The sequence below is a fragment of the Musca domestica genome, unplaced genomic scaffold (assembly GCF_030504385.1).
Source record: "Musca domestica strain aabys unplaced genomic scaffold, Musca_domestica.polishedcontigs.V.1.1 25, whole genome shotgun sequence".
Taxonomy (NCBI): Eukaryota; Metazoa; Arthropoda; class Insecta; order Diptera; family Muscidae; genus Musca; species Musca domestica.
In genome coordinates, this window is record NW_026712277.1 from 11,740,336 (window position 1) to 11,767,150 (window position 26,815).

At 38.8% G+C, this 26,815-nt stretch overlaps 7 protein-coding genes across 9 annotated transcripts; 3 read left to right on the forward strand and 4 right to left on the reverse strand.

Moving 5' to 3' along the window:
* The first annotated feature begins 97 nt into the window (after positions 1–97).
* Positions 98–2,862, forward strand: LOC131802924 (lysosomal-associated transmembrane protein 4A-like). 3 transcript variants are annotated; one of them, XM_059123707.1, is made up of 5 exons: positions 98–120; positions 396–564; positions 1,088–1,274; positions 1,340–1,478; positions 1,547–2,862. In XM_059123707.1, exons 2-5 carry the CDS (start codon positions 439–441, stop codon positions 2,256–2,258), a joined length of 1,164 nt encoding a protein of 387 aa, XP_058979690.1. In that variant the 5' UTR covers positions 98–120; positions 396–438; the 3' UTR covers positions 2,259–2,862. The 3 variants fall into 3 exon arrangements, with proteins under 3 accessions (XP_058979690.1, XP_058979689.1, XP_058979688.1); XM_059123706.1 differs by having other exon boundaries at positions 109–249; XM_059123705.1 differs by lacking the exon at positions 98–120 and adding an exon at positions 127–293.
* A 1,956-nt stretch (positions 2,863–4,818) lies between these two features.
* LOC101896892 (peptidoglycan-recognition protein SC2) lies at positions 4,819–5,463 on the forward strand. The gene has a single exon (XM_059123708.1). It carries the CDS (start codon positions 4,851–4,853, stop codon positions 5,406–5,408), a length of 558 nt encoding a protein of 185 aa, XP_058979691.1. The 5' UTR covers positions 4,819–4,850; the 3' UTR covers positions 5,409–5,463.
* A 2,251-nt stretch (positions 5,464–7,714) lies between these two features.
* On the forward strand, positions 7,715–8,372 carry LOC131802925 (peptidoglycan-recognition protein SC2-like). Its single transcript, XM_059123709.1, has one exon. The coding sequence runs from the start codon at positions 7,753–7,755 to the stop codon at positions 8,308–8,310; it is 558 nt and encodes a 185-aa protein (XP_058979692.1). The 5' UTR covers positions 7,715–7,752; the 3' UTR covers positions 8,311–8,372.
* A 984-nt stretch (positions 8,373–9,356) lies between these two features.
* On the reverse strand, positions 9,357–9,997 carry LOC131802928 (peptidoglycan-recognition protein SC2-like). Its single transcript, XM_059123714.1, has one exon. It carries the CDS (start codon positions 9,980–9,982, stop codon positions 9,425–9,427), a length of 558 nt encoding a protein of 185 aa, XP_058979697.1. The 5' UTR covers positions 9,983–9,997; the 3' UTR covers positions 9,357–9,424.
* Positions 9,998–12,278: 2,281 nt separating this feature from the next.
* On the reverse strand, positions 12,279–12,927 carry LOC131800321 (peptidoglycan-recognition protein SC2-like). Its single transcript, XM_059123713.1, has one exon. It carries the CDS (start codon positions 12,889–12,891, stop codon positions 12,334–12,336), a length of 558 nt encoding a protein of 185 aa, XP_058979696.1. The 5' UTR covers positions 12,892–12,927; the 3' UTR covers positions 12,279–12,333.
* Positions 12,928–20,939: 8,012 nt separating this feature from the next.
* On the reverse strand, positions 20,940–21,587 carry LOC131802929 (peptidoglycan-recognition protein SC2-like). The gene has a single exon (XM_059123715.1). It carries the CDS (start codon positions 21,550–21,552, stop codon positions 20,995–20,997), a length of 558 nt encoding a protein of 185 aa, XP_058979698.1. The 5' UTR covers positions 21,553–21,587; the 3' UTR covers positions 20,940–20,994.
* A 2,261-nt stretch (positions 21,588–23,848) lies between these two features.
* LOC131802930 (peptidoglycan-recognition protein SC2-like) lies at positions 23,849–24,497 on the reverse strand. Its single transcript, XM_059123716.1, has one exon. It carries the CDS (start codon positions 24,459–24,461, stop codon positions 23,904–23,906), a length of 558 nt encoding a protein of 185 aa, XP_058979699.1. The 5' UTR covers positions 24,462–24,497; the 3' UTR covers positions 23,849–23,903.
* Between the last annotated feature and the right edge of the window lie 2,318 nt (positions 24,498–26,815).

Sequence of the window (26,815 nt, forward strand, 5' to 3'; positions counted from 1 at the left end):
CCAATTTTGAACTTTTTGATTTCCCTTTATATTTCGTTCCCATTAATTTCTCAAGTTCCGTTTTGATCGCCATTCTTATTTTGATGAATGAAAATCGACTTGTTATCCCTAGCTTTGATGGTATACATTGCATTTTTGCATATAAAATAGATTTGATTGGAAATATAGAATTTGTAAACTATTTGGATATTTAAAAACAAGTGTTTAATCCGAATAATCGGATGTTCTGAATAAAATATTCCATGTGAAGTAATAAGTTCAAATAGAAAAACTTGTGTATAGTGCGCAGTAAAGTAATAATTTTGCAAAGCGTTGACGACAGTCTTCGTGTATTTTCCAATTGTCTGTTCTCCCATTTGAATGTTTTTGTGTTTTTTTTTCTATTCGAAAAATAGACCAACAAAAATCTCCTAAGGAATTTAATAGAACGCAAAACAAATGATAAGAATCCGGAGGAAGATGGGTCCTCATCAACCACTGACACCGAATAACAACAAGGAATGGATATGTTGTTTCAATCTCCATGTCCTAACAGCAACTATAATGATTGGACTCTGGCATTTGGTAAGTCTTCAAATTTGTAAATAATCAATATTTCATTAACGGGCTTCGGTGTGGGGGTATGGCGTTTTCATTTTTTTCTGGTTTGTTCTTGGTTTTGTTTCACGTACCCCAATTCAGGGTCACGATGGAGTGGAGTTGTTGTATTGCATACGTATGTTGTTATTACCTTAATACAGAATATTTACTCAGCAAAATGTTTAATGTCAAATTTGTTTATGGGATTACTGGTGTATGTGAATCCGGAGAAAATCGTTCGACATTTTACTCTGTACATATTTTGCACATCTTTTCTATGTCTCATTAAACGAATTCATAATAACTCTATTTGATTGTTACAAACAATGCAGTAGAATAGAAACATTTTACTTTGGACATCCGATATAAGGCAATGTGTGTAAAAATTTAATACTTTTTAACTTGTTCATCCCACTTTTTTAATGTTATGTTCAATAATTTTTAATCACATACGAAAAATTTAAACAAAAAAACAATAGACTAAATTTAAGCCATTTTGACTATCTAGTTTTTGAATATCCTCGCTCTAAGCCTATTGGCGGTTATTATGCGTAACCCTCACATGATGGAAGAACTGGAAAACAGTTACGATTACAATGTCGACATGAATGCCCCAGCTTTGCCAACACCCCTGAGTAAAGTTGATCCCCCCTTTGCCTATCGCGATCACTCGCTTATCTACCGCAAACAATACCGTAAGTTATGCGCTAGCAAAATTAAATATCTATCATCTATATCCAAGGGCTTTTTGCATTTCCAGAGAGCTATGACATGGGCGGTCTAGTCTGTACTTGCATGATTGCCATTACAATGATGATGATTTATGGAGCTATAAAAGGAAAACCATCACACCTGCTGCCCTTCTTCTGTCTCCAGTTATTCGACTTTGCCATAACCACGTAAGTGTCTCGCATTTGGTGTAGGACCGCTTTCCCATAAAATTATTTAATTTATTCCTTTTATTAAGCTTGACCGCTGCTGGTTATTTGTGTTACCTTCAAGCTATCCATCGTCTAATAGACGAATCTCATCGTTTGCCGTGGCGTGAGAAGCTCTTGGAGCTGTCCCCTGAAGAACTTGTCATTGTGGTCCTGATTGTTTTTGTTTGCATTGTTTTCCTGAAAGCTTATGCCATCGGCATTGTCTGGCGTTGCTATAAGTATTTAACTTTGAGGCAACAAAGTATGCGCACATTGTTGCCTATGGGCATCTCTGACTTGGCTGGAAGCAGCGTGGGTTCCGAGGAACGGGCATATTCAACTCTATTGCCTAATTACGATGAAGCAGTTGCAGCATATATGAAGCAAGCCCCACCCCCATCTTATCAAGTAGCCATGTCTAATTTGCCCAGGGAGGAACCCAATAATGGCCCCGAAATAAATGTAGCTGCTGGAGCTGACGAAGACAACAATAATGACACTTCAAACAACAACAACACTGTACACATTAATAACAATACGCCAACCATGAGGCGCAACAATAACGTTTCGGGTGACAGTGCAGTGGCCATCGTTGGAGACTCAAATAACGATTTATCGCCGCCACCTTCGTACAATGAAGTTATTATCGAACCAGAATTGCCCACAAACAATGGTCCAACAACTGGAGGAAGTATCCAACATTTAAATCCATCCAGCTCTACTAACGTTCAGCCTAATAGCAATGAAAGTCACGCATAATTCAAGTTCGTGACAGTGACAGGGGTTTAAGCAGTTGTTTTAGTTATGGGTTGTGGTTGAATTTTTCTAAGATAGTCTTCGGTTTGGTAGCTGTGCAGTCGTTGATGAGAAGTCAATCAATTCTATTGGCATCTCATTTTTAACACGAAACATGTTACCGAACTTGTTACTTGACATGTTTGAAACGTTGTTTTAGTCGAATGCAAACCCCTTTTTTGGAACATGTTTTTTCTCTATTTTTATCACTTAGTCTTGTAATTGTGACAAGAACGCGCACCCCAATACATTTAAATTACTACACAAATTATGATATGTTATAAAGGATAACGCCAATATTAGTTACTCAAAATAAAAAAAGACATACACCTCACGTTATGTATTAATCCGAAACGCAGACAATTTTCTACGTTTAAACTCTCGTATAATTTCAATCAATAAACCATGAAATTCCTTTAGCCGTAGTATGCTGTCCAATTCTTAATCAGTATCAATTGCAATCTGCTGCTGTAGTTGTTTCACAAAATTGCAAACAAATTGGCTCTTTGTTTATTTTACATTATTCTTTTACATACATATATATAATATATATTTAAAAAAATATTAACTATGAAGACTTTTATGAATGAAGATTACTGATAGACTAATGTACCCTCATTAATCTGTGCAAAATATATATAAAAAATACAAACGGATGTTGTAAAATACACAATACACACGCATATGTACACATCCAGCAAAGTTATTCGAATATTATAGTTTTAATTAATAAAAATCAATGCCACAATGAGGTAGAATATATTCCAGCTTTTCTGAAAGGCTCGAAGATAAAGCTATCTGTGGTTCTAAAAAAAAAAAAACACTTGTATTCATTAATTTCCAATAGGGAAGGTGGTTAAAGTTGAATCGGATGAATCACTATTACTTTGTATTATGGTATCGAATTAAAAATGAACCAAAGCACGACAAAGTGACTATGCCTGATTTTTATAAAATATCATAGAAAAATGCAGCGGCTCGAAATATTTCACAATTTTCTGGAAAATGTTTAAGATTTTGTTGCATATTTCTGTCGAAGGATGTCGTTCTCGATTTAAACTAATCTTTTCTTAGTGAAATACTAACTGGATCGGCTAACTCAATTCGAACACACTCAGTGGGGGCATTCCTTTGTCCATATCATATTTGGCAACGCAGAGATCCCAATTTTTCCCGCCATGCAAGCGTCAGTTAAAAAAAAATTAATGATTTGGTATATTTTGAATTTGCATTCGATGTATTTTTTGAGACTACGAAAATACGTGTGCAAACTTGAAGGGAGACATCTATCAGGAGAGAAACTCGGCAATTTTTCCTTGTCAACCAACCATTTATTTTGTGCAACAACCATTGTAACTTTGCTACGTTTTTTTCACAAAATCCTTCGATACGAATCTTTGTGCGAGCAAAATGCTTAGTATTTTTGCGTTTAACAAACTCGCTGAATAACAGGAAAAAAGGGAAACGAGAATGGGGGAACATAAAACTGACATTGAAAAGGGAACACAAAAAACAGCATTGGCGCAACATATTTCAAAAACGGGACACAAAGCAAATTTTGAAAATGTCAAAATATTAGACAAAGAAAGCAAAGACGATAAAAGATACACGATAGAAAGTTTACGAATACAACAGAAAATAGAAAGGACGATGAACCTCAAAGAGGACACAAACAACATAAGTGTTAGCTATCGCATTGCAATATAGTAATCTGTGATATTAGTTATTAAGGTTTTGTGTTGTTGAACTTGACGAAATACTTCATGTAAACTTAATCCAATTTTATTACGTATCCCCTGAAGATGTCAACAAACATTGACGAAACGTCGGGAAAAATGAAATAAAGAGGAATTTTTATTTACAAAACTTAGGTCTATAAGCTTAATAGAACCCAAATCAATAAACCTACCTGGACCAAGAAAATTAATAATCAGGGAATTTTTCATTTTTGCAAATGACAGACAGTGTTATAGGAAAATACTAGGAACATCGACAAACCAAATTTCAAGTGGTTTAAAAACTGATTTCCCAAAACAAACAATTATTTTAAAGCCAGTTTGAATATAAACATGTTTACTAACTATTCGACTTATTTTGAAATTATCTCCTCTCGGTTCCGTTGCGTTCCTTTTCACATCCACTTTTCACTCTTACACTTTAAAGAAAACAGTACTTATGGTGTCGCTCGCACTCACTGGACATTTTAGTTTTCGAAGAGAATCTCGTAACAATTTGTTACAGGCTATTGCGTCACCAAATAGATACACCTTACAAATAAATGTATGGAAGACACCAAATTTTCTTTATCTCCATATTCCGCAAAGATAAGAATGTTTTGGTTCGGTCATTTGGAAGATTTGCGCTGTCTTCCAACCAGTGCTGATACCAATTGATTCGGAATAAATCAGAGCTGGGGGGTCATAATTCTTGTAGATCTTATCGTCCAGTCATGATAAGCATTTGCAGAATACAATTGAGGAAGGTCTTTCTAGGAGTATAAAACTGGTGCCCCGTTTGCTCATGGTTGTTAGTTGATTTTCAGCAAAGAATTTGACAATGGTTTCGAAAACTTTATTTGGTCTCTTGGCCGTCCTCTTCTGTGCCCAAGCCGCATTGGGACTCACCATTATCTCGAAATCCGAATGGGGTGGTGCTGCTGCCACTAGTAAAACGTCCTTGGCCAATGGCTTGTCATATGTGGTCATCCATCACACTGCTGGCAACTATTGCAGTACCAAGGCCGCTTGCAGCCAAGAATTGAGGAACATTCAGAGCTACCACCAGAAGACTTTGGGATGGGCTGATATTGGTTACAACTTCTTGATCGGCGGTGATGGCAATGTCTATGAGGGTCGTGGCTGGAATGTTATGGGTGCTCATGCTACTAATTGGAACTCCAATTCCATTGGCATCTCCTTCTTGGGTAACTACAACAACAGCAAACCCACTGCTGCCCAAATCGCTGCTGCCAAGAGTCTTTTGGCCACTGCTGTCTCTCGCGGTCAAATCAAATCCGGATACATTTTGTACGGCCATCGTCAAGTCGGATCCACCGAATGTCCCGGCACCAACTTGTGGAATGAAATTAGAACCTGGGCCAACTGGAAGGCTTAAGTAGTTGTTTAATAATTGTAAACCTATTAAAAATAAACATGTTCTTTCAAGCGTAGTGAAGTTTGACTTTTTGTGTCTGTGATAGTTTTTATAACTTTCAGAGGAGGCTTTGCAGATTTTGTTGGTTCCTTAATAACACTGTGATGACATGGCATTAACTACGAAAATCAGTGCGCTATATCTTCATCTGCGGCCATCTGGTTGGGGCCCACAATATTTTAAAAGTTAAACTTTAAATGAGCCGCTTCCTCGGAGCTTGGTTTGCTCTCCATTTAATTACGAAATAATTACTCATATTCACACACAAAATTTTCTTCATTCGATTCCTTCTCAGAACAACGATGGAATTGCTAGCTACCATTCCGAGCAAGTGATGGCATTTAAAATGATTCAAAGCATAAATATGTAATAAAATTCTGTAATTTCTCGGAGCAAATGCGATCTTGAATGAATAGTATAATTTTGTTTGCTCTGTGATCCAAGCATCGCTTCTTGTCTGTCCACAAATTCGAATCTGGATACAAAACTAGTAACGAGCTTCTCAAAATTATTTTGTTATTATTCCTAGTTCGTGTGAGTGGGTTGATTGCTTGAATTTTCACAACCAGTAATATTGAAATAATGGGTATTGGTTGCGAGACATTTTGGTTAAGGAATTGTTAGAGCTTTCTAAGGAGGAATATCAAATATCGTATACATATTCAATACACATAGAACACTTGGCAGTCATGCCCCAAACGACTTCCCACAAGCGGGATAATTGGACAGAGATACTCAAGATTCAATTAAATATTCGTTGTGGTATTGGTTCAAAATCTTCCATGCTGCAGAGGTAGAAGGAGTAGATGTTTGTTACAGGCTTGAATTTAAACGTCAATTAAATGGCTATCACAAGAAGTAAAAAAAATAATATTTTTAAAATCCCCACCATTGGGTAAAAAACTACAAATACCAGAAAGACCGTTTGGATAATGCTGTTAAACTTTTCAAAAAACCATAAAGTGGGTGAGGCCGTTGTATGGGGGCCATACCAAAACGGGAAACTCTATCGACAAATTTATACTTAAAACCATGTGATCTACCAAATCTTATTAAATACCAAATTTGTAACAATTTCGTGAGTAAATGTGACTAGGATTATCAAAAAAGCGAATATCGGTGGGTATCGTTATATGTGCCCTATAGGAAAACGTGGACCAAAATATTCAATGTCCTGTCACCGGAGCTACATCCCATTATGAACTGCAAATACCAATTTTAAGACAAACCCGTGGGAAAATGTGGCAAAAATCATCAAAATACTGATTGTCTGGAGGTACCATTATGTGGGGGCTATACGAAAACGTTGACCTACACATACATTGTTCCGCCACCGGAGTTAGAACCCATTACAAACCACAAATACATATTTTTAGACAAATCCGTGGAAAAATGTGGCAAAAATAATCAAAATACCGAACATCGGGAAGTACCGTTATAACAAAAACCTGGACCGATATATCTCATTTTCAATTCCAACTGTTCTAGACACAATACAAATTGTTGTGCCAAATTTTGAAGCTCTACGTCAAATAATGCGGGCTGTATCGTGATTTCAACAGACAGAGGGACAGACAGCCAGACATCGTTAAATTGATTTAGATATTTAAGGATGCTACAAACGGAATGACAACGTACCGTTATATACCTTCCTTTTCAAGGTGGGGGGTAAAAAAATGAAAACACATGACGGGGGTATTTGTCAAGTTCTATAGCGACCATTCAAAAAGCTAAACGGTCATGGAGTCCAAAGTGAGAGCTAAACGTCCACAATTTCTATGGACATGAAGATTTTAGTTTTGGCGGACAGATAGAGGAGACATCGCCCGTATTTTATTGTACACAATTCTGTGTTAATACGGATTTCAGACTTTTCCGCCGACGAACTACCTCCTTTACGCATTCTTACTGTCTTTAGTGTCAATTTGCTTCGATAGGATCTTAGAACTTTTAATCCTACGTCAATTAAAGTCCCTTCGGAACTGATGTCGTCAGACACAATTTTTTTCTGGGATTCGTGTCATCCTGTCCCCTTGTTACTCGTTCAAGGAGGGATAGTAATAAATTTGTCGTTCGGCAGGTTGAAACATTAAATTAAATGGTTTCGGGTGCAATCTTTTGATTAAGAGATATATGTATTCACTAATATTATTTATTAACAGCGGGCGGAGATAAAAATCTGATAGTGTGCGGTATCACCACATTCTTATTGGGCTAACAACTTCAGTAGCCATGTCAGAGTTTCGTATATAAATGCCGTGGAACGGCGAACCATCATCAGTTGTGTTAATCGACAAGCATAGCAATGGTTTCGAAAACTTTGTTTGATCTCTTGGCCGTCCTCTTCTGTGCCCAAGCCGCATTGGGTCTCACCATCATCTCGAAATCCGAATGGGGTGGTGCTGCTGCCACTAGTAAAACGTCCTTGGCCAATGGCTTGTCATATGTGGTCATCCATCACACTGCTGGCAACTATTGCAGTACCAAGGCCGCTTGCAGCCAAGAATTGAGGAACATTCAGAGCTACCACCAGAAGACTTTGGGATGGGCTGATATTGGTTACAACTTCTTGATCGGCGGTGATGGCAATGTCTATGAGGGTCGTGGCTGGAATGTTATGGGTGCTCATGCTACTAATTGGAACTCCAATTCCATTGGCATCTCCTTCTTGGGTAACTACAACAACAGCAAACCCACTGCTGCCCAAATCGCTGCTGCCAAGAGTCTTTTGGCCACTGCTGTCTCTCGCGGTCAAATCAAATCCGGATACATTTTGTACGGCCATCGTCAAGTCGGATCCACCGAATGTCCCGGCACCAACTTGTGGAATGAAATTAGAACCTGGGCCAACTGGAAGGCTTAAGTGGTTCGCTTTGTTATTGCAATCATTTGAAACAATAAAAATATTCGGATTTTGATCATAAATTGGAAAACTTTTTTTATTTTAAGGGTAATTTTCAGAATCAGATTTTAGATTAATATAATCAAAGATGCGAGGTGTGGGAGGATTTGTATAGGATGTACTTAAAATCATCAGTTGTAGAGATTCAAAAAGAGCAGAAATGAAAAATATTCAACTCAAGCGGAATCGCTGAGACGAAGATCCATTAGATCTTTTGCTGTTGATTTGGGAAAAATGTTTAAACATCGTCCTTTAAACATTCCAAACTTTGTTCTAAAAATATTTTTAGAGTTTATGTCGTTTCACGCAGGCTTATGACGCTTTCAAGTTTTAAAGGTGGGAATACATAAAGCGCTTATTCGACTGGCTTAAGTCATCGGCTGACTTCTCCCCACCCTAAAACTTATCGTCTGCCGAAAATTCTCTGAATTCTCTTTACCTGTCAGTAAGTCAGACACAAAGTCGTTTCAAGGATCTACTTTTTTCTCGACATTACCTAAGATGACCCTCCACCACTGAACTTTCGCGCCAAAGGTACAGGATGGGATTTTAAGTAGCATTGATAATATTTTACAAGGCCCTGTAGCGAAGATATGTCGCTGCGAGGATCAAACCAGAGGCTCAATTCTAGCACTAGGGAACAGTGGAATGAAATCTTTTATAAAGGAAAAAAAATCAGAAATTTGTCGATTTAACCAAAAACAAGCAAATCGTGTGGAAAACTTTTGTATCGACATGCATTTCTTTCAATCAAAACATAAATTCCTCGCCCAAATATGTCTCGCGTTCCCAATTGGGGACGACAACATTTTACCTCCGTTTTCATTGCAACAAATTGAAATTGGCAACGCTTGGACCAAAACGAGTTAGTGGGGTTAGTGGGTCCCTATACAATGCAAGAATTTGTCTGGCAATGGAGAAGATCACACGTTGGAAAACACGAGAAAAGGACATTACATACATATAGTCCTTAAATAGGTTCTGTGTTTCAAACTACAATACAGACATACTCTTTATAGCTCAGAAAATTTTATTGATTTTTTTTTTTAATGTATAACAAACATTTATGGACAAATTAAGCCTTCCAGTTGGCCCAGGTTCTAATTTCATTCCACAAGTTGGTGCCGGGACATTCGGTGGATCCGACTTGACGATGGCCGTACAAAATGTAGCCGGATTTGATTTGACCGCGAGAGACAGCAGTGGCCAAAAGACTCTTGGCAGCAGCGATTTGGGCAGCAGTGGGTTTGCTGTTGTTGTAGTTACCCAAGAAGGAGATGCCAATGGAATTGGAGTTCCAATTAGTAGCATGAGCACCCATAACATTCCAGCCACGACCCTCATAGACATTGCCATCACCGCCGATCAAGAAGTTGTAACCAATATCAGCCCATCCCAAAGTCTTCTGGTGGTAGCTCTGAATGTTCCTCAATTCTTGGCTGCAAGCGGCCTTGGTACTGCAATAGTTGCCAGCAGTGTGATGGATGACCACATATGACAAGCCATTGGCCAAGGACGTTTTACTAGTGGCAGCAGCACCACCCCATTCGGATTTCGAGATAATGGTGAGTCCCAATGCGGCTTGGGCACAGAAGAGGACGGCCAAGAGACCAAACAAAGTTTTCGAAACCATTGCTATGCTTGTCGATTAACACAACTGATGATGGTTCGCCGTTCCACGGCATTTATATACGAAACTCTGACATGGCTACTGAAGTTGTTAGCCCAATAAGAATGTGGTGATACCGCACACTATCAGATTTTTATCTCCGCCCGCTGTTAATAAATAATATTAGTGAATACATATATCTCTTAATCAAAAGATTGCACCCGAAACCATTTAATTTAATGTTTCAACCTGCCGAACGACAAATTTATTACTATCCCTCCTTGAACGAGTAACAAGGGGACAGGATGACACGAATCCCAGAAAAAAATTGTGTCTGACGACATCAGTTCCGAAGGGACTTTAATTGACGTAGGATTAAAAGTTCTAAGATCCTATCGAAGCAAATTGACACTAAAGACAGTAAGAATGCGTAAAGGAGGTAGTTCGTCGGCGGAAAAGTCTGAAATCCGTATTAACACAGAATTGTGTACAATAAAATACGGGCGATGTCTCCTCTATCTGTCCGCCAAAACTAAAATCTTCATGTCCATAGAAATTGTGGACGTTTAGCTCTCACTTTGGACTCCATGACCGTTTAGCTTTTTGAATGGTCGCTATAGAACTTGACAAATACCCCCGTCATGTGTTTTCATTTTTTTACCCCCCACCTTGAAAAGGAAGGTATATAACGGTACGTTGTCATTCCGTTTGTAGCATCCTTAAATATCTAAATCAATTTAACGATGTCTGGCTGTCTGTCCCTCTGTCTGTTGAAATCACGATACAGCCCGCATTATTTGACGTAGAGCTTCAAAATTTGGCACAACAATTTGTATTGTGTCTAGAACAGTTGGAATTGAAAATGAGATATATCGGTCCAGGTTTTTGTTATAACGGTACTTCCCGATGTTCGGTATTTTGATTATTTTTGCCACATTTTTCCACGGATTTGTCTAAAAATATGTATTTGTGGTTTGTAATGGGTTCTAACTCCGGTGGCGGAACAATGTATGTGTAGGTCAACGTTTTCGTATAGCCCCCACATAATGGTACCTCCAGACAATCAGTATTTTGATGATTTTTGCCACATTTTCCCACGGGTTTGTCTTAAAATTGGTATTTGCAGTTCATAATGGGATGTAGCTCCGGTGACAGGACATTGAATATTTTGGTCCACGTTTTCCTATAGGGCACATATAACGATACCCACCGATATTCGCTTTTTTGATAATCCTAGTCACATTTACTCACGAAATTGTTACAAATTTGGTATTTAATAAGATTTGGTAGATCACATGGTTTTAAGTATAAATTTGTCGATAGAGTTTCCCGTTTTGGTATGGCCCCCATACAACGGCCTCACCCACTTTATGGTTTTTTGAAAAGTTTAACAGCATTATCCAAACGGTCTTTCTGGTATTTGTAGTTTTTTACCCAATGGTGGGGATTTTAAAAATATTATTTTTTTTACTTCTTGTGATAGCCATTTAATTGACGTTTAAATTCAAGCCTGTAACAAACATCTACTCCTTCTACCTCTGCAGCATGGAAGATTTTGAACCAATACCACAACGAATATTTAATTGAATCTTGAGTATCTCTGTCCAATTATCCCGCTTGTGGGAAGTCGTTTGGGGCATGACTGCCAAGTGTTCTATGTGTATTGAATATGTATACGATATTTGATATTCCTCCTTAGAAAGCTCTAACAATTCCTTAACCAAAATGTCTCGCAACCAATACCCATTATTTCAATATTACTGGTTGTGAAAATTCAAGCAATCAACCCACTCACACGAACTAGGAATAATAACAAAATAATTTTGAGAAGCTCGTTACTAGTTTTGTATCCAGATTCGAATTTGTGGACAGACAAGAAGCGATGCTTGGATCACAGAGCAAACAAAATTATACTATTCATTCAAGATCGCATTTGCTCCGAGAAATTACAGAATTTTATTACATATTTATGCTTTGAATCATTTTAAATGCCATCACTTGCTCGGAATGGTAGCTAGCAATTCCATCGTTGTTCTGAGAAGGAATCGAATGAAGAAAATTTTGTGTGTGAATATGAGTAATTATTTCGTAATTAAATGGAGAGCAAACCAAGCTCCGAGGAAGCGGCTCATTTAAAGTTTAACTTTTAAAATATTGTGGGCCCCAACCAGATGGCCGCAGATGAAGATGTCTATATCGCCGCACTGATTTTCGTAGTTAATGCCATGTCATCACAGTGTTATTAAGGAACCAACAAAATCTGCAAAGCCTCCTCTGAAAGTTATAAAAACTATCACAGACACAAAAAGTCAAACTTCACTACGCTTGAAAGAACATGTTTATTTTTAATAGGTTTACAATTATTAAACAACTACTTAAGCCTTCCAGTTGGCCCAGGTTCTAATTTCATTCCACAAGTTGGTGCCGGGACATTCGGTGGATCCGACTTGACGATGGCCGTACAAAATGTATCCGGATTTGATTTGACCGCGAGAGACAGCAGTGGCCAAAAGACTCTTGGCAGCAGCGATTTGGGCAGCAGTGGGTTTGCTGTTGTTGTAGTTACCCAAGAAGGAGATGCCAATGGAATTGGAGTTCCAATTAGTAGCATGAGCACCCATAACATTCCAGCCACGACCCTCATAGACATTGCCATCACCGCCGATCAAGAAGTTGTAACCAATATCAGCCCATCCCAAAGTCTTCTGGTGGTAGCTCTGAATGTTCCTCAATTCTTGGCTGCAAGCGGCCTTGGTACTGCAATAGTTGCCAGCAGTATGATGGATGACCACATATGACAAGCCATTGGCCAGGGACGTTTTACTAGTGGCAGCAGCACCACCCCATTCGGATTTCGAGATAATGGTGAGTCCCAATGCGGCTTGGGCACAGAAGAGGACGGCCAAGAGACCAAATAAAGTTTTCGAAACCATTGCTATGCTTGTCGATCAACACAACTAATAATGGTTCGCCATTCAGCTGCTCTTATATACGAACCTCTAAAGAGCCATGGCGCTCGCTGCGCACTTCATATCAGATCTTTATCTCCGCTTCATATCAATAAAAATCAACCAGTGAATATATCTTCCAAACAGTATTTGCACCCGAATATATTTTTTAAATCACACACACCTCCCTCTCTGACAAATCATCCAAATTGTCTCATAACTCATTTTGGAGCCGTGCGTATACCTGTTAGTGTCGTACGTACACCCATTTTTTCCGCTACGTTCATTTTGGAAAAGCACATTCAAAGGCTGAACGGAGATCACTTCATTTTAACAGTTGAGTTCTGAGCTCGATGTTGACTGCTTCGTCTATGCACTTGACTCGATCTGATAATAATTTGACTTGGCCACGTAGACGTACCAACCTAAATGTTGTCTGTAACCCAGTTCTTCCGGGACGGTTCCAAGTCAAAGTTACCCAAGCTACTTCTATGTTCAGGAAGTTAATGGCCCATGTTGTCACCAGTCCATGAGTGTTTATATCTGTAGAGAGTAGGTCGTTCGACTAGTGGATGCGTTAGAGCCTCTTGTTGACTAAAATACCATTATATTCCAATTTAGTATACTGAATTGGAGTTTATAGTTGGGAAATGTGAGGGTTAAGAATATTCTTCTCTGTGTAGGATTTTTTCTAAAATATTGTCTGGACATTTGTAGGATGGGGGATTAGCTAAGGGCTATGTGCATTGTCTTGCTAAGTCTGCTGTGCTTTTGTATTCTCGAATGATCCATTGAACACAACCACAGACTGCATCATTGATGTGGCAACGCTCTTTTCTTCTCTATAAGAATATCCTTGTGCGAATACCAGGTTTGGTTTGTAGTACTTTTTATGTAACTGTTTTCGATAACCCGAAAGTCCAGTAAAAGAGTGCAACTGGAAAGAGCGCTTTTGACAGCCAAGTTACTGAGAGTATGCCAACACCTATTGGGAGAAATTTCTCACAAAGTATAGACCAATATAGAAACAGGGTTGGGCATATTGCACTAAATTTTTAGTGCACTTTAAATACCACTAAATTTAGTGGTAGTGCTATTGAAATTTCACTACCACTAAAATTTAGTGGTAGTGCGATTTTTTTTTAAATATCACTAAAGGGTTAGTGGTAGTGCAATTTATTTTTCACTACCACTAACCCCTTAGGGGTAGTGGAATTAAAAACTGCACTACCACTAAATGAACAGTGATAGTGAAATTATTAGTGCACTAAAAATGCAGTGCATTATGCCCATCTCTGTATAGAAAAGACATTTGCAGTTTTTTTTCTTTTGATATGCCATAAAGCATTGCCCCTTAAATATCTCGTGGATATTTCAGTGTACGTCCCTGGTCATGAAAGTTAGCTAAAGGGTTTTCGGTGAGAGTGCACTGGGGAAGGTCATAAAAAACACTTATGTTCTCTTCATTTAAGAATTGTTTGTATTCTTTTCGCACTGCAAAATGGGAATATTTTATTAACAAAACTAAGTAGGTAGATAACTACTTGGAGTTATAAATATTTTAAGAATTAAGCCATTTTGAATCGTAACAAACAACCAGACCAACGAAAAAGATCATGAGAGCCTCCAAAATTGTGTGGGTCATAAAGCTAGTTGTAGGTTCAACCGCCCGGCCTTTATCAATAAAAGTGACCTCATAAATCACGATGAGTGACCTCATAAATCATGATAAGGCTCCTCTGTTTTGTTTTCGATTCGTTATGCTTTGATTTCGTTTCGTTTTGTACTTTTGTTTCTAGTTTTTGCAGCTGTTTCTGTCATTCCATGGAGCGAAACAAATCAAACTCAAGTATCAGAAACAAATAAGTAAATAAACAAATAAATAAAGAGTTATTTTAGGATTTAGCTCTTCAAAAATTATAATTGTAGATGGCGCGTGACAGTTTGTGCGTCATTGAATGATAAGGACAACAGACTTGGTGTTGCCGAAAAATGGGAGAATGTACGATACTACGATATATATGTACATATATATCGATCTCCTTATAATGGGATATCAACGGGTCACACCGCGTATCTTGTCACGCTGTGTTCTGAGTATTTCTTCAAGCGTCGTCATTGATTACGTTTTGCCTCAGCTTCCTTTTCGGTACTCCATCATTCGAATGTAAATCACACCAGCACACAGATTCAAGGAAGACATTAGTCCTGTCCAACTCGTCATGGAAAAATGTTTTTTTTTTTTTACTTTAGAATTCATGAAAGGAAAATAATCGCGTTGAAGCTGTGCAGGAGAAAAACTCAATTTATCTGCATTTAAAAGTTCACTTATGTCGGAAATCACAGCCACCGCTGTTGTTTGCAACAACGACATCAGCGTTGGCACCGGAGCAGACCCAGATGAGCTCATTAAACTGACAACATCATTAACATTTATAACGTTTAGAGCTGAGAACAGCAAGAAACTCAACAACCACTACCAGCAGTGCATCTACTGGAGGCATCGGCATGCTTTGCCACGAGGAAGAGGAGCTGAGGATTTCCCCATTACGACGGGCATTAAACATCATTGCATGTTTTGGAAGCACCAAAAAACGAAACGAACCCACCCAAAGTGGGGTGAAAAAAAATCAGATTTGGAAACATTACTCTTCTTAAGGTTCCACATTTGGGGGTGGGTGCTTGCTGACTGGCTGGCTGGTTCGCATGCAACAAGACCCGCAATCAAACCCACTATATGCTGGCGCAAATGATTGCTAAATATCTAAGAGTTGCTTTTTAAGTGCTGTGCCTCTATCCCAGCTCTTGCACCAAGACTCGCTTTCGCCTGCAAGCCACTGAAATTACATACACAGATATTTTGAACAGAAGGAAATGGTGACGATGTCTACTGGCGCAGGGGCGGAGGGACGTACAGTTGTCTAGGAAATGGCAATGGCAACGGCAACGATTGTAGTTTGGATTGTACTACGATGGCGCTATCAACGCTTTTACTATTCGTTGTTAAATGAGCTGAAAATTTATTCAAATGTCAAATATAAAATCGGAGAGAAAAGTTGCTGGAAACATCCTTGCCCTCCTTTTCCTTACATGCGAAAATACTTAAGAGAAAACTGCACAAAAACACATACCTACATACATACGGGAAAATATAATTTTGAATTCTTTGCCATCGTTAGCATTTCGGGGCGACATGTATCTGTTTGGCGTTCCAAGAGATGTAATGCATTTTTCTAAAAAAAAATACAACCATTTAAAAGATGTTCTAAAACGAAGACATGATTCCTTACTTGAGTTCTGGACTATTTGTAGGTACATTTCCGGATGACTACTGATTCAAAATGTATCTTTGGTTTTCTAATAACCGTTGGATTGATGTTGGCGACCACTGATGGAAAAGCGAGAAAAAGGGGTACATGGGTTTTACTTTTTATGCATTCCATCCCCTCATCTTGCTTCATTCTCCCCGCACTTCATTCGATTTAATTGTTGCCGTTGCCGGAGTGTTTCTTTTATTCGTCGCGCCAATACAGCTTTTTAAACCCGACAAACAACACACTGTAGCTTATTATTGTTATCAACGATTCAGTTTAGGTTATAGCTTTCGACGATTCCACACAACTGAATTAAGAGTAAGAGTCTGTCAAAATCGGTTCAGATTAAAATAAAGCTCCAATACATATGTACCATCCGATTGCAGATCAGTTGATATCGGTTTAAATTTAAATTCGATTGTCATATTTATGATGGGTACGAACGTTCCCCGCTTCTCTTTTGTGTTTTCCCTGCTGGTCCTTTTGCTGTACCCATAAGTTTGGCTCTTTTCTTTTTCTATGAAATTGGAAAATCGTTGGATTTGAAAGATGGTATCTTGTGATTATCTTCTTCCTCTGCTTCCAGCAAAAGAAGTTAATTTTTCAACGCTCCACATTTACTTCAGAATGAAGGGTTTTATTTCTTTTCTAAGGTTCTTGTCGATGTCGTTGCTGTAATTAACCAATTAAGTGGCTGAGTAAATACTCGGACTTAAAAAGTGGGACAGTGGCAATAGGATTACCAACTTGTTCCACTTTATGTTTCCTATTTCCTATTTTTTTTTCTTTGTTGTTTCGGCGAAGTCTGTGTCTTTTCATTTGTATCGTTCTCTGCATTTCGTGACGTTGCAAGCAGATGTGAGTGTAAATGTGTGCAACTATTTTAACGTTTATCACTGTATTTTATGTCCCGCTAACAAAACGGCCAACCAGTGAAATTACAAAGAAACTGTGTCGTAATTATCCTTTGTTTTCTCTCTTTTTTCAGAGATTCACATTTGGTAGGGTTGGCTATTCAGAGTGTTGAGGGCATGGTACACTTATTTAATGCGCCCTAATTTCGAATAAGATTGTGTAGTTTTTTTTTTGGAAATAGCCTTATACACAGAAAACTTGCTCCAATATTTTCAAATTTAAACGAAGTGATTTCGAAAAGATTTGAACAATTAACTGTGCGAGGTTACCTTTATTACAATTTCGTTGTTGCCAATGGATTTGATGCTTCATCAGTCCATTTTTTGCTTACTTTTCTATTATTAACAAGACACATGTTTCCTAGACCTTACAGGCGAGTAAGTTCAATTTTAAGGTCATATTTTCTTACTTTAGATTCTTTCAATGAAATATTTCGTTTCCATAGTTCAGTCGGTCTGTCAGTCTCTCTTTTACTTGCTCTTTATTTGGTTTATAGTTCTAGCTCAGCCGCTCATTTCAGTCCTTATGGTATGTTCTGTTAATCGCTGTCCGTTCTTGTTTATCGATATACATATTATTTAGGAATGTGACCAGCCCTTGCCATCAATAAAATCCAACCATTTGCTTTTGTCTGTCCCATGATTTTTCAGCGCGCTCTCCCTCTTTCTCTCATCCTTTCGTTATCCGATTCTAATACAAATACCTACCTAGTAAATAGTTATTTTTAGCTTTATCTTTGCTAATTACATCTCAACTTTTTGTAAAGCACTCTCCACTGTGAGAAACAACGGGAAATCAGCAGCGATAAGCATCCTTGCGGTTATTCGCAAGTCAGGCCAAACAAAAATGGAAAGTAACTGACATGGGCTAAGTATAGGGTTATGAAATTGGCACCCTGCTCGCTTGAGAGGCATGTAGCTTGTATCGAATCTGAACCGACCGACGTGTGGCGGTATTTTGGGACATTTTTTGCCGTCGCCATTAAAATTACTAATGTTTTGAACTGTTTTTTTTTTTGTAATTCGACGTTTGAGATTCGAATTTAAAATCAATGTCGGACGAGATCGTCTTTAAGGATACCCTATGCCTCTCAGCATGTTTATGAGCAAATGAACGCATATAAATCGAAACCAAGATGAAAAGAAACTGTCGGAAACTGACATTGACATTTAAAAGCGCTATGCCAGCTCAAATAGGATATCGAAATGAATATAATGGAATTTTCAATACGAATCCTACAAATTGCATATGAAATGGTGTAGTGTGTGTCTGTGTGTTGTCTTCACATCCGGTCCATTGCAACATGACGTTGCAAGTGGCATATGTTCGTCTGCAGTTCGCCATTGTGCGTTTCCAATTGTGTATGACAACACAACTCAATTGAATGCTGTCGCTAATATTGTTATGCCAACAGAAAGAAACACGAATTTTCTATTCAACCTTTTCGTTTCGTTTGGTTTCGCTTGGCGTGGCTTTGCTTTCATTTTTTGTTTGAAGAATGCTGGCAATTCCGCCCTCACCTGGAGATGGGTGCATGAGTGTTTCACGCCACACACACTCACACATTCGAGCGGCCGCCCTCTGTCTGTGTCTTAGGTGGCAAACCAGAACAAGTCACGGCAAATCGAAGTTAACCTGGCGTGAATTTGAAATAGTTTGTCAATACGTTTAACTAAATTGGATGGGCGACATTGAATGTATCACGATGAGAGCTTTAAAATTTTAAATCGTTTCATTCGCGGGAAAACAGCATATGTAGCGAGAAAGAGAGAGAGTCGGGATCGTGCTATAAACTCAAACATCCCGTTAAGTGGACAAAAATCAAAGATAACCCACCAACTTTTACTAGAAACAATTAAGTGAGTGAAAAGCTATACCACGATTTCTGCAAATCACACGCTGCCCGAATGTTGCTCTGCGGTATTTTGGCCCATTCCCGGCGAAGCGCTTGCTCGAGGTGATCGACACTTTGGTATTTTTTAGTGCCAACCTTGCTTTCCAAAATGCTCCAGCCACAATAGTCCAACGGATTGTTATCCGGAGATTTTGGTGGCCATTGTGCGCTGGAAATGAAGCGAGGAACCTCATTTTGTAACCATTCTAGTTTTAATACATCCTCCAGAATATTTTGGCGATAATATTCGGCATTTATTCTGATGCCACGGTCGATAAATACGAGCGGAGAGCGACCATCGGCTGTTATGGCGACTCCCACCATCACCATGGCCGGCGCTTGACTTTTAGTGGCCCACCGAAGGTGCACATTTGCAGCTGACCCACTTTCGGCCAAGCGAAGCATCTCTTAAGCTCATTTGAGTCTATTTTCTTTCCGTTGCAGTTCTTCCACTTTTTGGAATTTCAATGGCTTTACCCCGAGCTCTTTTTGCAATGTTTGCCGGATGGAATATTGCGATATGTTCAGCTCACGACCCATTTTTCGGCCACTGCGACGCGGGTTTCGATCATGTCGAACCATTTCTGCTGATGTTGCTGTTTTCTTCCGTCCATTTCTTTGACGTCGGGCTACGCTATCGGTACCACGGTAAGGAGCGATGGTACGAGACAGAAAAGATTTATTCACATTTAAATGCTGGAGTGCTCTAACGATAGCCGCTTGTGGTTTTCCAGCCAAATATGAAGAGATCACTCTATCACGCTTGAATTTCATCACGAATAACTTTTTTCTGGAAAATTCTCACCAAAATGATTCTGTACGCTTGTAAACAATATAATGAGCTGTCACTGTAATAATTTTAACAGCTGTTGAACGAGTGGCTGAAGTTGGTTGCAGTTTTTCCATCTCACCCTGTATCCATCTCACCCATATCCTTACATAGATGTGTATATACATACATTGATGATGGTTCGCCGTTCCACGGCATTTATATACGGTCTTTCTGGTATTTGTAGTTTTTTACCCAATGGTGGGGATTTTAAAAATATTATTTTTTTTACTTCTTGTGATAGCCATTTAATTGACGTTTAAATTCAAGCCTGTAACAAACATCTACTCCTTCTACCTCTGCAGCATGGAAGATTTTGAACCAATACCACAACGAATATTTAATTGAATCTTGAGTATCTCTGTCCAATTATCCCGCTTGTGGGAAGTCGTTTGGGGCATGACTGCCAAGTGTTCTATGTGTATTGAATATGTATACGATATTTGATATTCCTCCTTAGAAAGCTCTAACAATTCCTTAACCAAAATGTCTCGCAACCAATACCCATTATTTCAATATTACTGGTTGTGAAAATTCAAGCAATCAACCCACTCACACGAACTAGGAATAATAACAAAATAATTTTGAGAAGCTCGTTACTAGTTTTGTATCCAGATTCGAATTTGTGGACAGACAAGAAGCGATGCTTGGATCACAGAGCAAACAAAATTATACTATTCATTCAAGATCGCATTTGCTCCGAGAAATTACAGAATTTTATTACATATTTATGCTTTGAATCATTTTAAATGCCATCACTTGCTCGGAATGGTAGCTAGCAATTCCATCGTTGTTCTGAGAAGGAATCGAATGAAGAAAATTTTGTGTGTGAATATGAGTAATTATTTCGTAATTAAATGGAGAGCAAACCAAGCTCCGAGGAAGCGGCTCATTTAAAGTTTAACTTTTAAAATATTGTGGGCCCCAACCAGATGGCCGCAGATGAAGATGTCTATATCGCCGCACTGATTTTCGTAGTTAATGCCATGTCATCACAGTGTTATTAAGGAACCAACAAAATCTGCAAAGCCTCCTCTGAAAGTTATAAAAACTATCACAGACACAAAAAGTCAAACTTCACTACGCTTGAAAGAACATGTTTATTTTTAATAGGTTTACAATTATTAAACAACTACTTAAGCCTTCCAGTTGGCCCAGGTTCTAATTTCATTCCACAAGTTGGTGCCGGGACATTCGGTGGATCCGACTTGACGATGGCCGTACAAAATGTATCCGGATTTGATTTGACCGCGAGAGACAGCAGTGGCCAAAAGACTCTTGGCAGCAGCGATTTGGGCAGCAGTGGGTTTGCTGTTGTTGTAGTTACCCAAGAAGGAGATGCCAATGGAATTGGAGTTCCAATTAGTAGCATGAGCACCCATAACATTCCAGCCACGACCCTCATAGACATTGCCATCACCGCCGATCAAGAAGTTGTAACCAATATCAGCCCATCCCAAAGTCTTCTGGTGGTAGCTCTGAATGTTCCTCAATTCTTGGCTGCAAGCGGCCTTGGTACTGCAATAGTTGCCAGCAGTATGATGGATGACCACATATGACAAGCCATTGGCCAGGGACGTTTTACTAGTGGCAGCAGCACCACCCCATTCGGATTTCGAGATAATGGTGAGTCCCAATGCGGCTTGGGCACAGAAGAGGACGGCCAAGAGACCAAATAAAGTTTTCGAAACCATTGCTATGCTTGTCGATCAACACAACTGATGATGGTTCGCCGTTCCACGGCATTTATATACGAAACTCTGACATGGCTACTGAAGTTGTTAGCCCAATAAGAATGTGGTGATACCGCACACTATCAGATTTTTATCTCCGCCCGCTGTTAATAAATAATATTAGTGAATACATATATCTCTTAATCAAAAGATTGCACCCGAAACCATTTAATTTAATGTTTCAACCTGCCGAACGACAAATTTATTACTATCCCTCCTTGAACGAGTAACAAGGGGACAGGATGACACGAATCCCAGAAAAAAATTGTGTCTGACGACATCAGTTCCGAAGGGACTTTAATTGACGTAGGATTAAAAGTTCTAAGATCCTATCGAAGCAAATTGACACTAAAGACAGTAAGAATGCGTAAAGGAGGTAGTTCGTCGGCGGAAAAGTCTGAAATCCGTATTAACACAGAATTGTGTACAATAAAATACGGGCGATGTCTCCTCTATCTGTCCGCCAAAACTAAAATCTTCATGTCCATAGAAATTGTGGACGTTTAGCTCTCACTTTGGACTCCATGACCGTTTAGCTTTTTGAATGGTCGCTATAGAACTTGACAAATACCCCCGTCATGTGTTTTCATTTTTTTACCCCCCACCTTGAAAAGGAAGGTATATAACGGTACGTTGTCATTCCGTTTGTAGCATCCTTAAATATCTAAATCAATTTAACGATGTCTGGCTGTCTGTCCCTCTGTCTGTTGAAATCACGATACAGCCCGCATTATTTGACGTAGAGCTTCAAAATTTGGCACAACAATTTGTATTGTGTCTAGAACAGTTGGAATTGAAAATGAGATATATCGGTCCAGGTTTTTGTTATAACGGTACTTCCCGATGTTCGGTATTTTGATTATTTTTGCCACATTTTTCCACGGATTTGTCTAAAAATATGTATTTGTGGTTTGTAATGGGTTCTAACTCCGGTGGCGGAACAATGTATGTGTAGGTCAACGTTTTCGTATAGCCCCCACATAATGGTACCTCCAGACAATCAGTATTTTGATGATTTTTGCCACATTTTCCCACGGGTTTGTCTTAAAATTGGTATTTGCAGTTCATAATGGGATGTAGCTCCGGTGACAGGACATTGAATATTTTGGTCCACGTTTTCCTATAGGGCACATATAACGATACCCACCGATATTCGCTTTTTTGATAATCCTAGTCACATTTACTCACGAAATTGTTACAAATTTGGTATTTAATAAGATTTGGTAGATCACATGGTTTTAAGTATAAATTTGTCGATAGAGTTTCCCGTTTTGGTATGGCCCCCATACAACGGCCTCACCCACTTTATGGTTTTTTGAAAAGTTTAACAGCATTATCCAAACGGTCTTTCTGGTATTTGTAGTTTTTTACCCAATGGTGGGGATTTTAAAAATATTATTTTTTTTACTTCTTGTGATAGCCATTTAATTGACGTTTAAATTCAAGCCTGTAACAAACATCTACTCCTTCTACCTCTGCAGCATGGAAGATTTTGAACCAATACCACAACGAATATTTAATTGAATCTTGAGTATCTCTGTCCAATTATCCCGCTTGTGGGAAGTCGTTTGGGGCATGACTGCCAAGTGTTCTATGTGTATTGAATATGTATACGATATTTGATATTCCTCCTTAGAAAGCTCTAACAATTCCTTAACCAAAATGTCTCGCAACCAATACCCATTATTTCAATATTACTGGTTGTGAAAATTCAAGCAATCAACCCACTCACACGAACTAGGAATAATAACAAAATAATTTTGAGAAGCTCGTTACTAGTTTTGTATCCAGATTCGAATTTGTGGACAGACAAGAAGCGATGCTTGGATCACAGAGCAAACAAAATTATACTATTCATTCAAGATCGCATTTGCTCCGAGAAATTACAGAATTTTATTACATATTTATGCTTTGAATCATTTTAAATGCCATCACTTGCTCGGAATGGTAGCTAGCAATTCCATCGTTGTTCTGAGAAGGAATCGAATGAAGAAAATTTTGTGTGTGAATATGAGTAATTATTTCGTAATTAAATGGAGAGCAAACCAAGCTCCGAGGAAGCGGCTCATTTAAAGTTTAACTTTTAAAATATTGTGGGCCCCAACCAGATGGCCGCAGATGAAGATGTCTATATCGCCGCACTGATTTTCGTAGTTAATGCCATGTCATCACAGTGTTATTAAGGAACCAACAAAATCTGCAAAGCCTCCTCTGAAAGTTATAAAAACTATCACAGACACAAAAAGTCAAACTTCACTACGCTTGAAAGAACATGTTTATTTTTAATAGGTTTACAATTATTAAACAACTACTTAAGCCTTCCAGTTGGCCCAGGTTCTAATTTCATTCCACAAGTTGGTGCCGGGACATTCGGTGGATCCGACTTGACGATGGCCGTACAAAATGTATCCGGATTTGATTTGACCGCGAGAGACAGCAGTGGCCAAAAGACTCTTGGCAGCAGCGATTTGGGCAGCAGTGGGTTTGCTGTTGTTGTAGTTACCCAAGAAGGAGATGCCAATGGAATTGGAGTTCCAATTAGTAGCATGAGCACCCATAACATTCCAGCCACGACCCTCATAGACATTGCCATCACCGCCGATCAAGAAGTTGTAACCAATATCAGCCCATCCCAAAGTCTTCTGGTGGTAGCTCTGAATGTTCCTCAATTCTTGGCTGCAAGCGGCCTTGGTACTGCAATAGTTGCCAGCAGTATGATGGATGACCACATATGACAAGCCATTGGCCAGGGACGTTTTACTAGTGGCAGCAGCACCACCCCATTCGGATTTCGAGATAATGGTGAGTCCCAATGCGGCTTGGGCACAGAAGAGGACGGCCAAGAGACCAAATAAAGTTTTCGAAACCATTGCTATGCTTGTCGATCAACACAACTAATAATGGTTCGCCATTCAGCTGCTCTTATATACGAACCTCTAAAGAGCCATGGCGCTCGCTGCGCACTTCATATCAGATCTTTATCTCCGCTTCATATCAATAAAAATCAACCAGTGAATATATCTTCCAAACAGTATTTGCACCCGAATATATTTTTTAAATCACACACACCTCCCTCTCTGACAAATCATCCAAATTGTCTCATAACTCATTTTGGAGCCGTGCGTATACCTGTTAGTGTCGTACGTACACCCATTTTTTCCGCTACGTTCATTTTGGAAAAGCACATTCAAAGGCTGAACGGAGATCACTTCATTTTAACAGTTGAGTTCTGAGCTCGATGTTGACTGCTTCGTCTATGCACTTGACTCGATCTGATAATAATTTGACTTGGCCACGTAGACGTACCAACCTAAATGTTGTCTGTAACCCAGTTCTTCCGGGACGGTTCCAAGTCAAAGTTACCCAAGCTACTTCTATGTTCAGGAAGTTAATGGCCCATGTTGTCACCAGTCCATGAGTGTTTATATCTGTAGAGAGTAGGTCGTTCGACTAGTGGATGCGTTAGAGCCTCTTGTTGACTAAAATACCATTATATTCCAATTTAGTATACTGAATTGGAGTTTATAGTTGGGAAATGTGAGGGTTAAGAATATTCTTCTCTGTGTAGGATTTTTTCTAAAATATTGTCTGGACATTTGTAGGATGGGGGATTAGCTAAGGGCTATGTGCATTGTCTTGCTAAGTCTGCTGTGCTTTTGTATTCTCGAATGATCCATTGAACACAACCACAGACTGCATCATTGATGTGGCAACGCTCTTTTCTTCTCTATAAGAATATCCTTGTGCGAATACCAGGTTTGGTTTGTAGTACTTTTTATGTAACTGTTTTCGATAACCCGAAAGTCCAGTAAAAGAGTGCAACTGGAAAGAGCGCTTTTGACAGCCAAGTTACTGAGAGTATGCCAACACCTATTGGGAGAAATTTCTCACAAAGTATAGACCAATATAGAAACAGGGTTGGGCATATTGCACTAAATTTTTAGTGCACTTTAAATACCACTAAATTTAGTGGTAGTGCTATTGAAATTTCACTACCACTAAAATTTAGTGGTAGTGCGATTTTTTTTTAAATATCACTAAAGGGTTAGTGGTAGTGCAATTTATTTTTCACTACCACTAACCCCTTAGGGGTAGTGGAATTAAAAACTGCACTACCACTAAATGAACAGTGATAGTGAAATTATTAGTGCACTAAAAATGCAGTGCATTATGCCCATCTCTGTATAGAAAAGACATTTGCAGTTTTTTTTCTTTTGATATGCCATAAAGCATTGCCCCTTAAATATCTCGTGGATATTTCAGTGTACGTCCCTGGTCATGAAAGTTAGCTAAAGGGTTTTCGGTGAGAGTGCACTGGGGAAGGTCATAAAAAACACTTATGTTCTCTTCATTTAAGAATTGTTTGTATTCTTTTCGCACTGCAAAATGGGAATATTTTATTAACAAAACTAAGTAGGTAGATAACTACTTGGAGTTATAAATATTTTAAGAATTAAGCCATTTTGAATCGTAACAAACAACCAGACCAACGAAAAAGATCATGAGAGCCTCCAAAATTGTGTGGGTCATAAAGCTAGTTGTAGGTTCAACCGCCCGGCCTTTATCAATAAAAGTGACCTCATAAATCACGATGAGTGACCTCATAAATCATGATAAGGCTCCTCTGTTTTGTTTTCGATTCGTTATGCTTTGATTTCGTTTCGTTTTGTACTTTTGTTTCTAGTTTTTGCAGCTGTTTCTGTCATTCCATGGAGCGAAACAAATCAAACTCAAGTATCAGAAACAAATAAGTAAATAAACAAATAAATAAAGAGTTATTTTAGGATTTAGCTCTTCAAAAATTATAATTGTAGATGGCGCGTGACAGTTTGTGCGTCATTGAATGATAAGGACAACAGACTTGGTGTTGCCGAAAAATGGGAGAATGTACGATACTACGATATATATGTACATATATATCGATCTCCTTATAATGGGATATCAACGGGTCACACCGCGTATCTTGTCACGCTGTGTTCTGAGTATTTCTTCAAGCGTCGTCATTGATTACGTTTTGCCTCAGCTTCCTTTTCGGTACTCCATCATTCGAATGTAAATCACACCAGCACACAGATTCAAGGAAGACATTAGTCCTGTCCAACTCGTCATGGAAAAATGTTTTTTTTTTTTTACTTTAGAATTCATGAAAGGAAAATAATCGCGTTGAAGCTGTGCAGGAGAAAAACTCAATTTATCTGCATTTAAAAGTTCACTTATGTCGGAA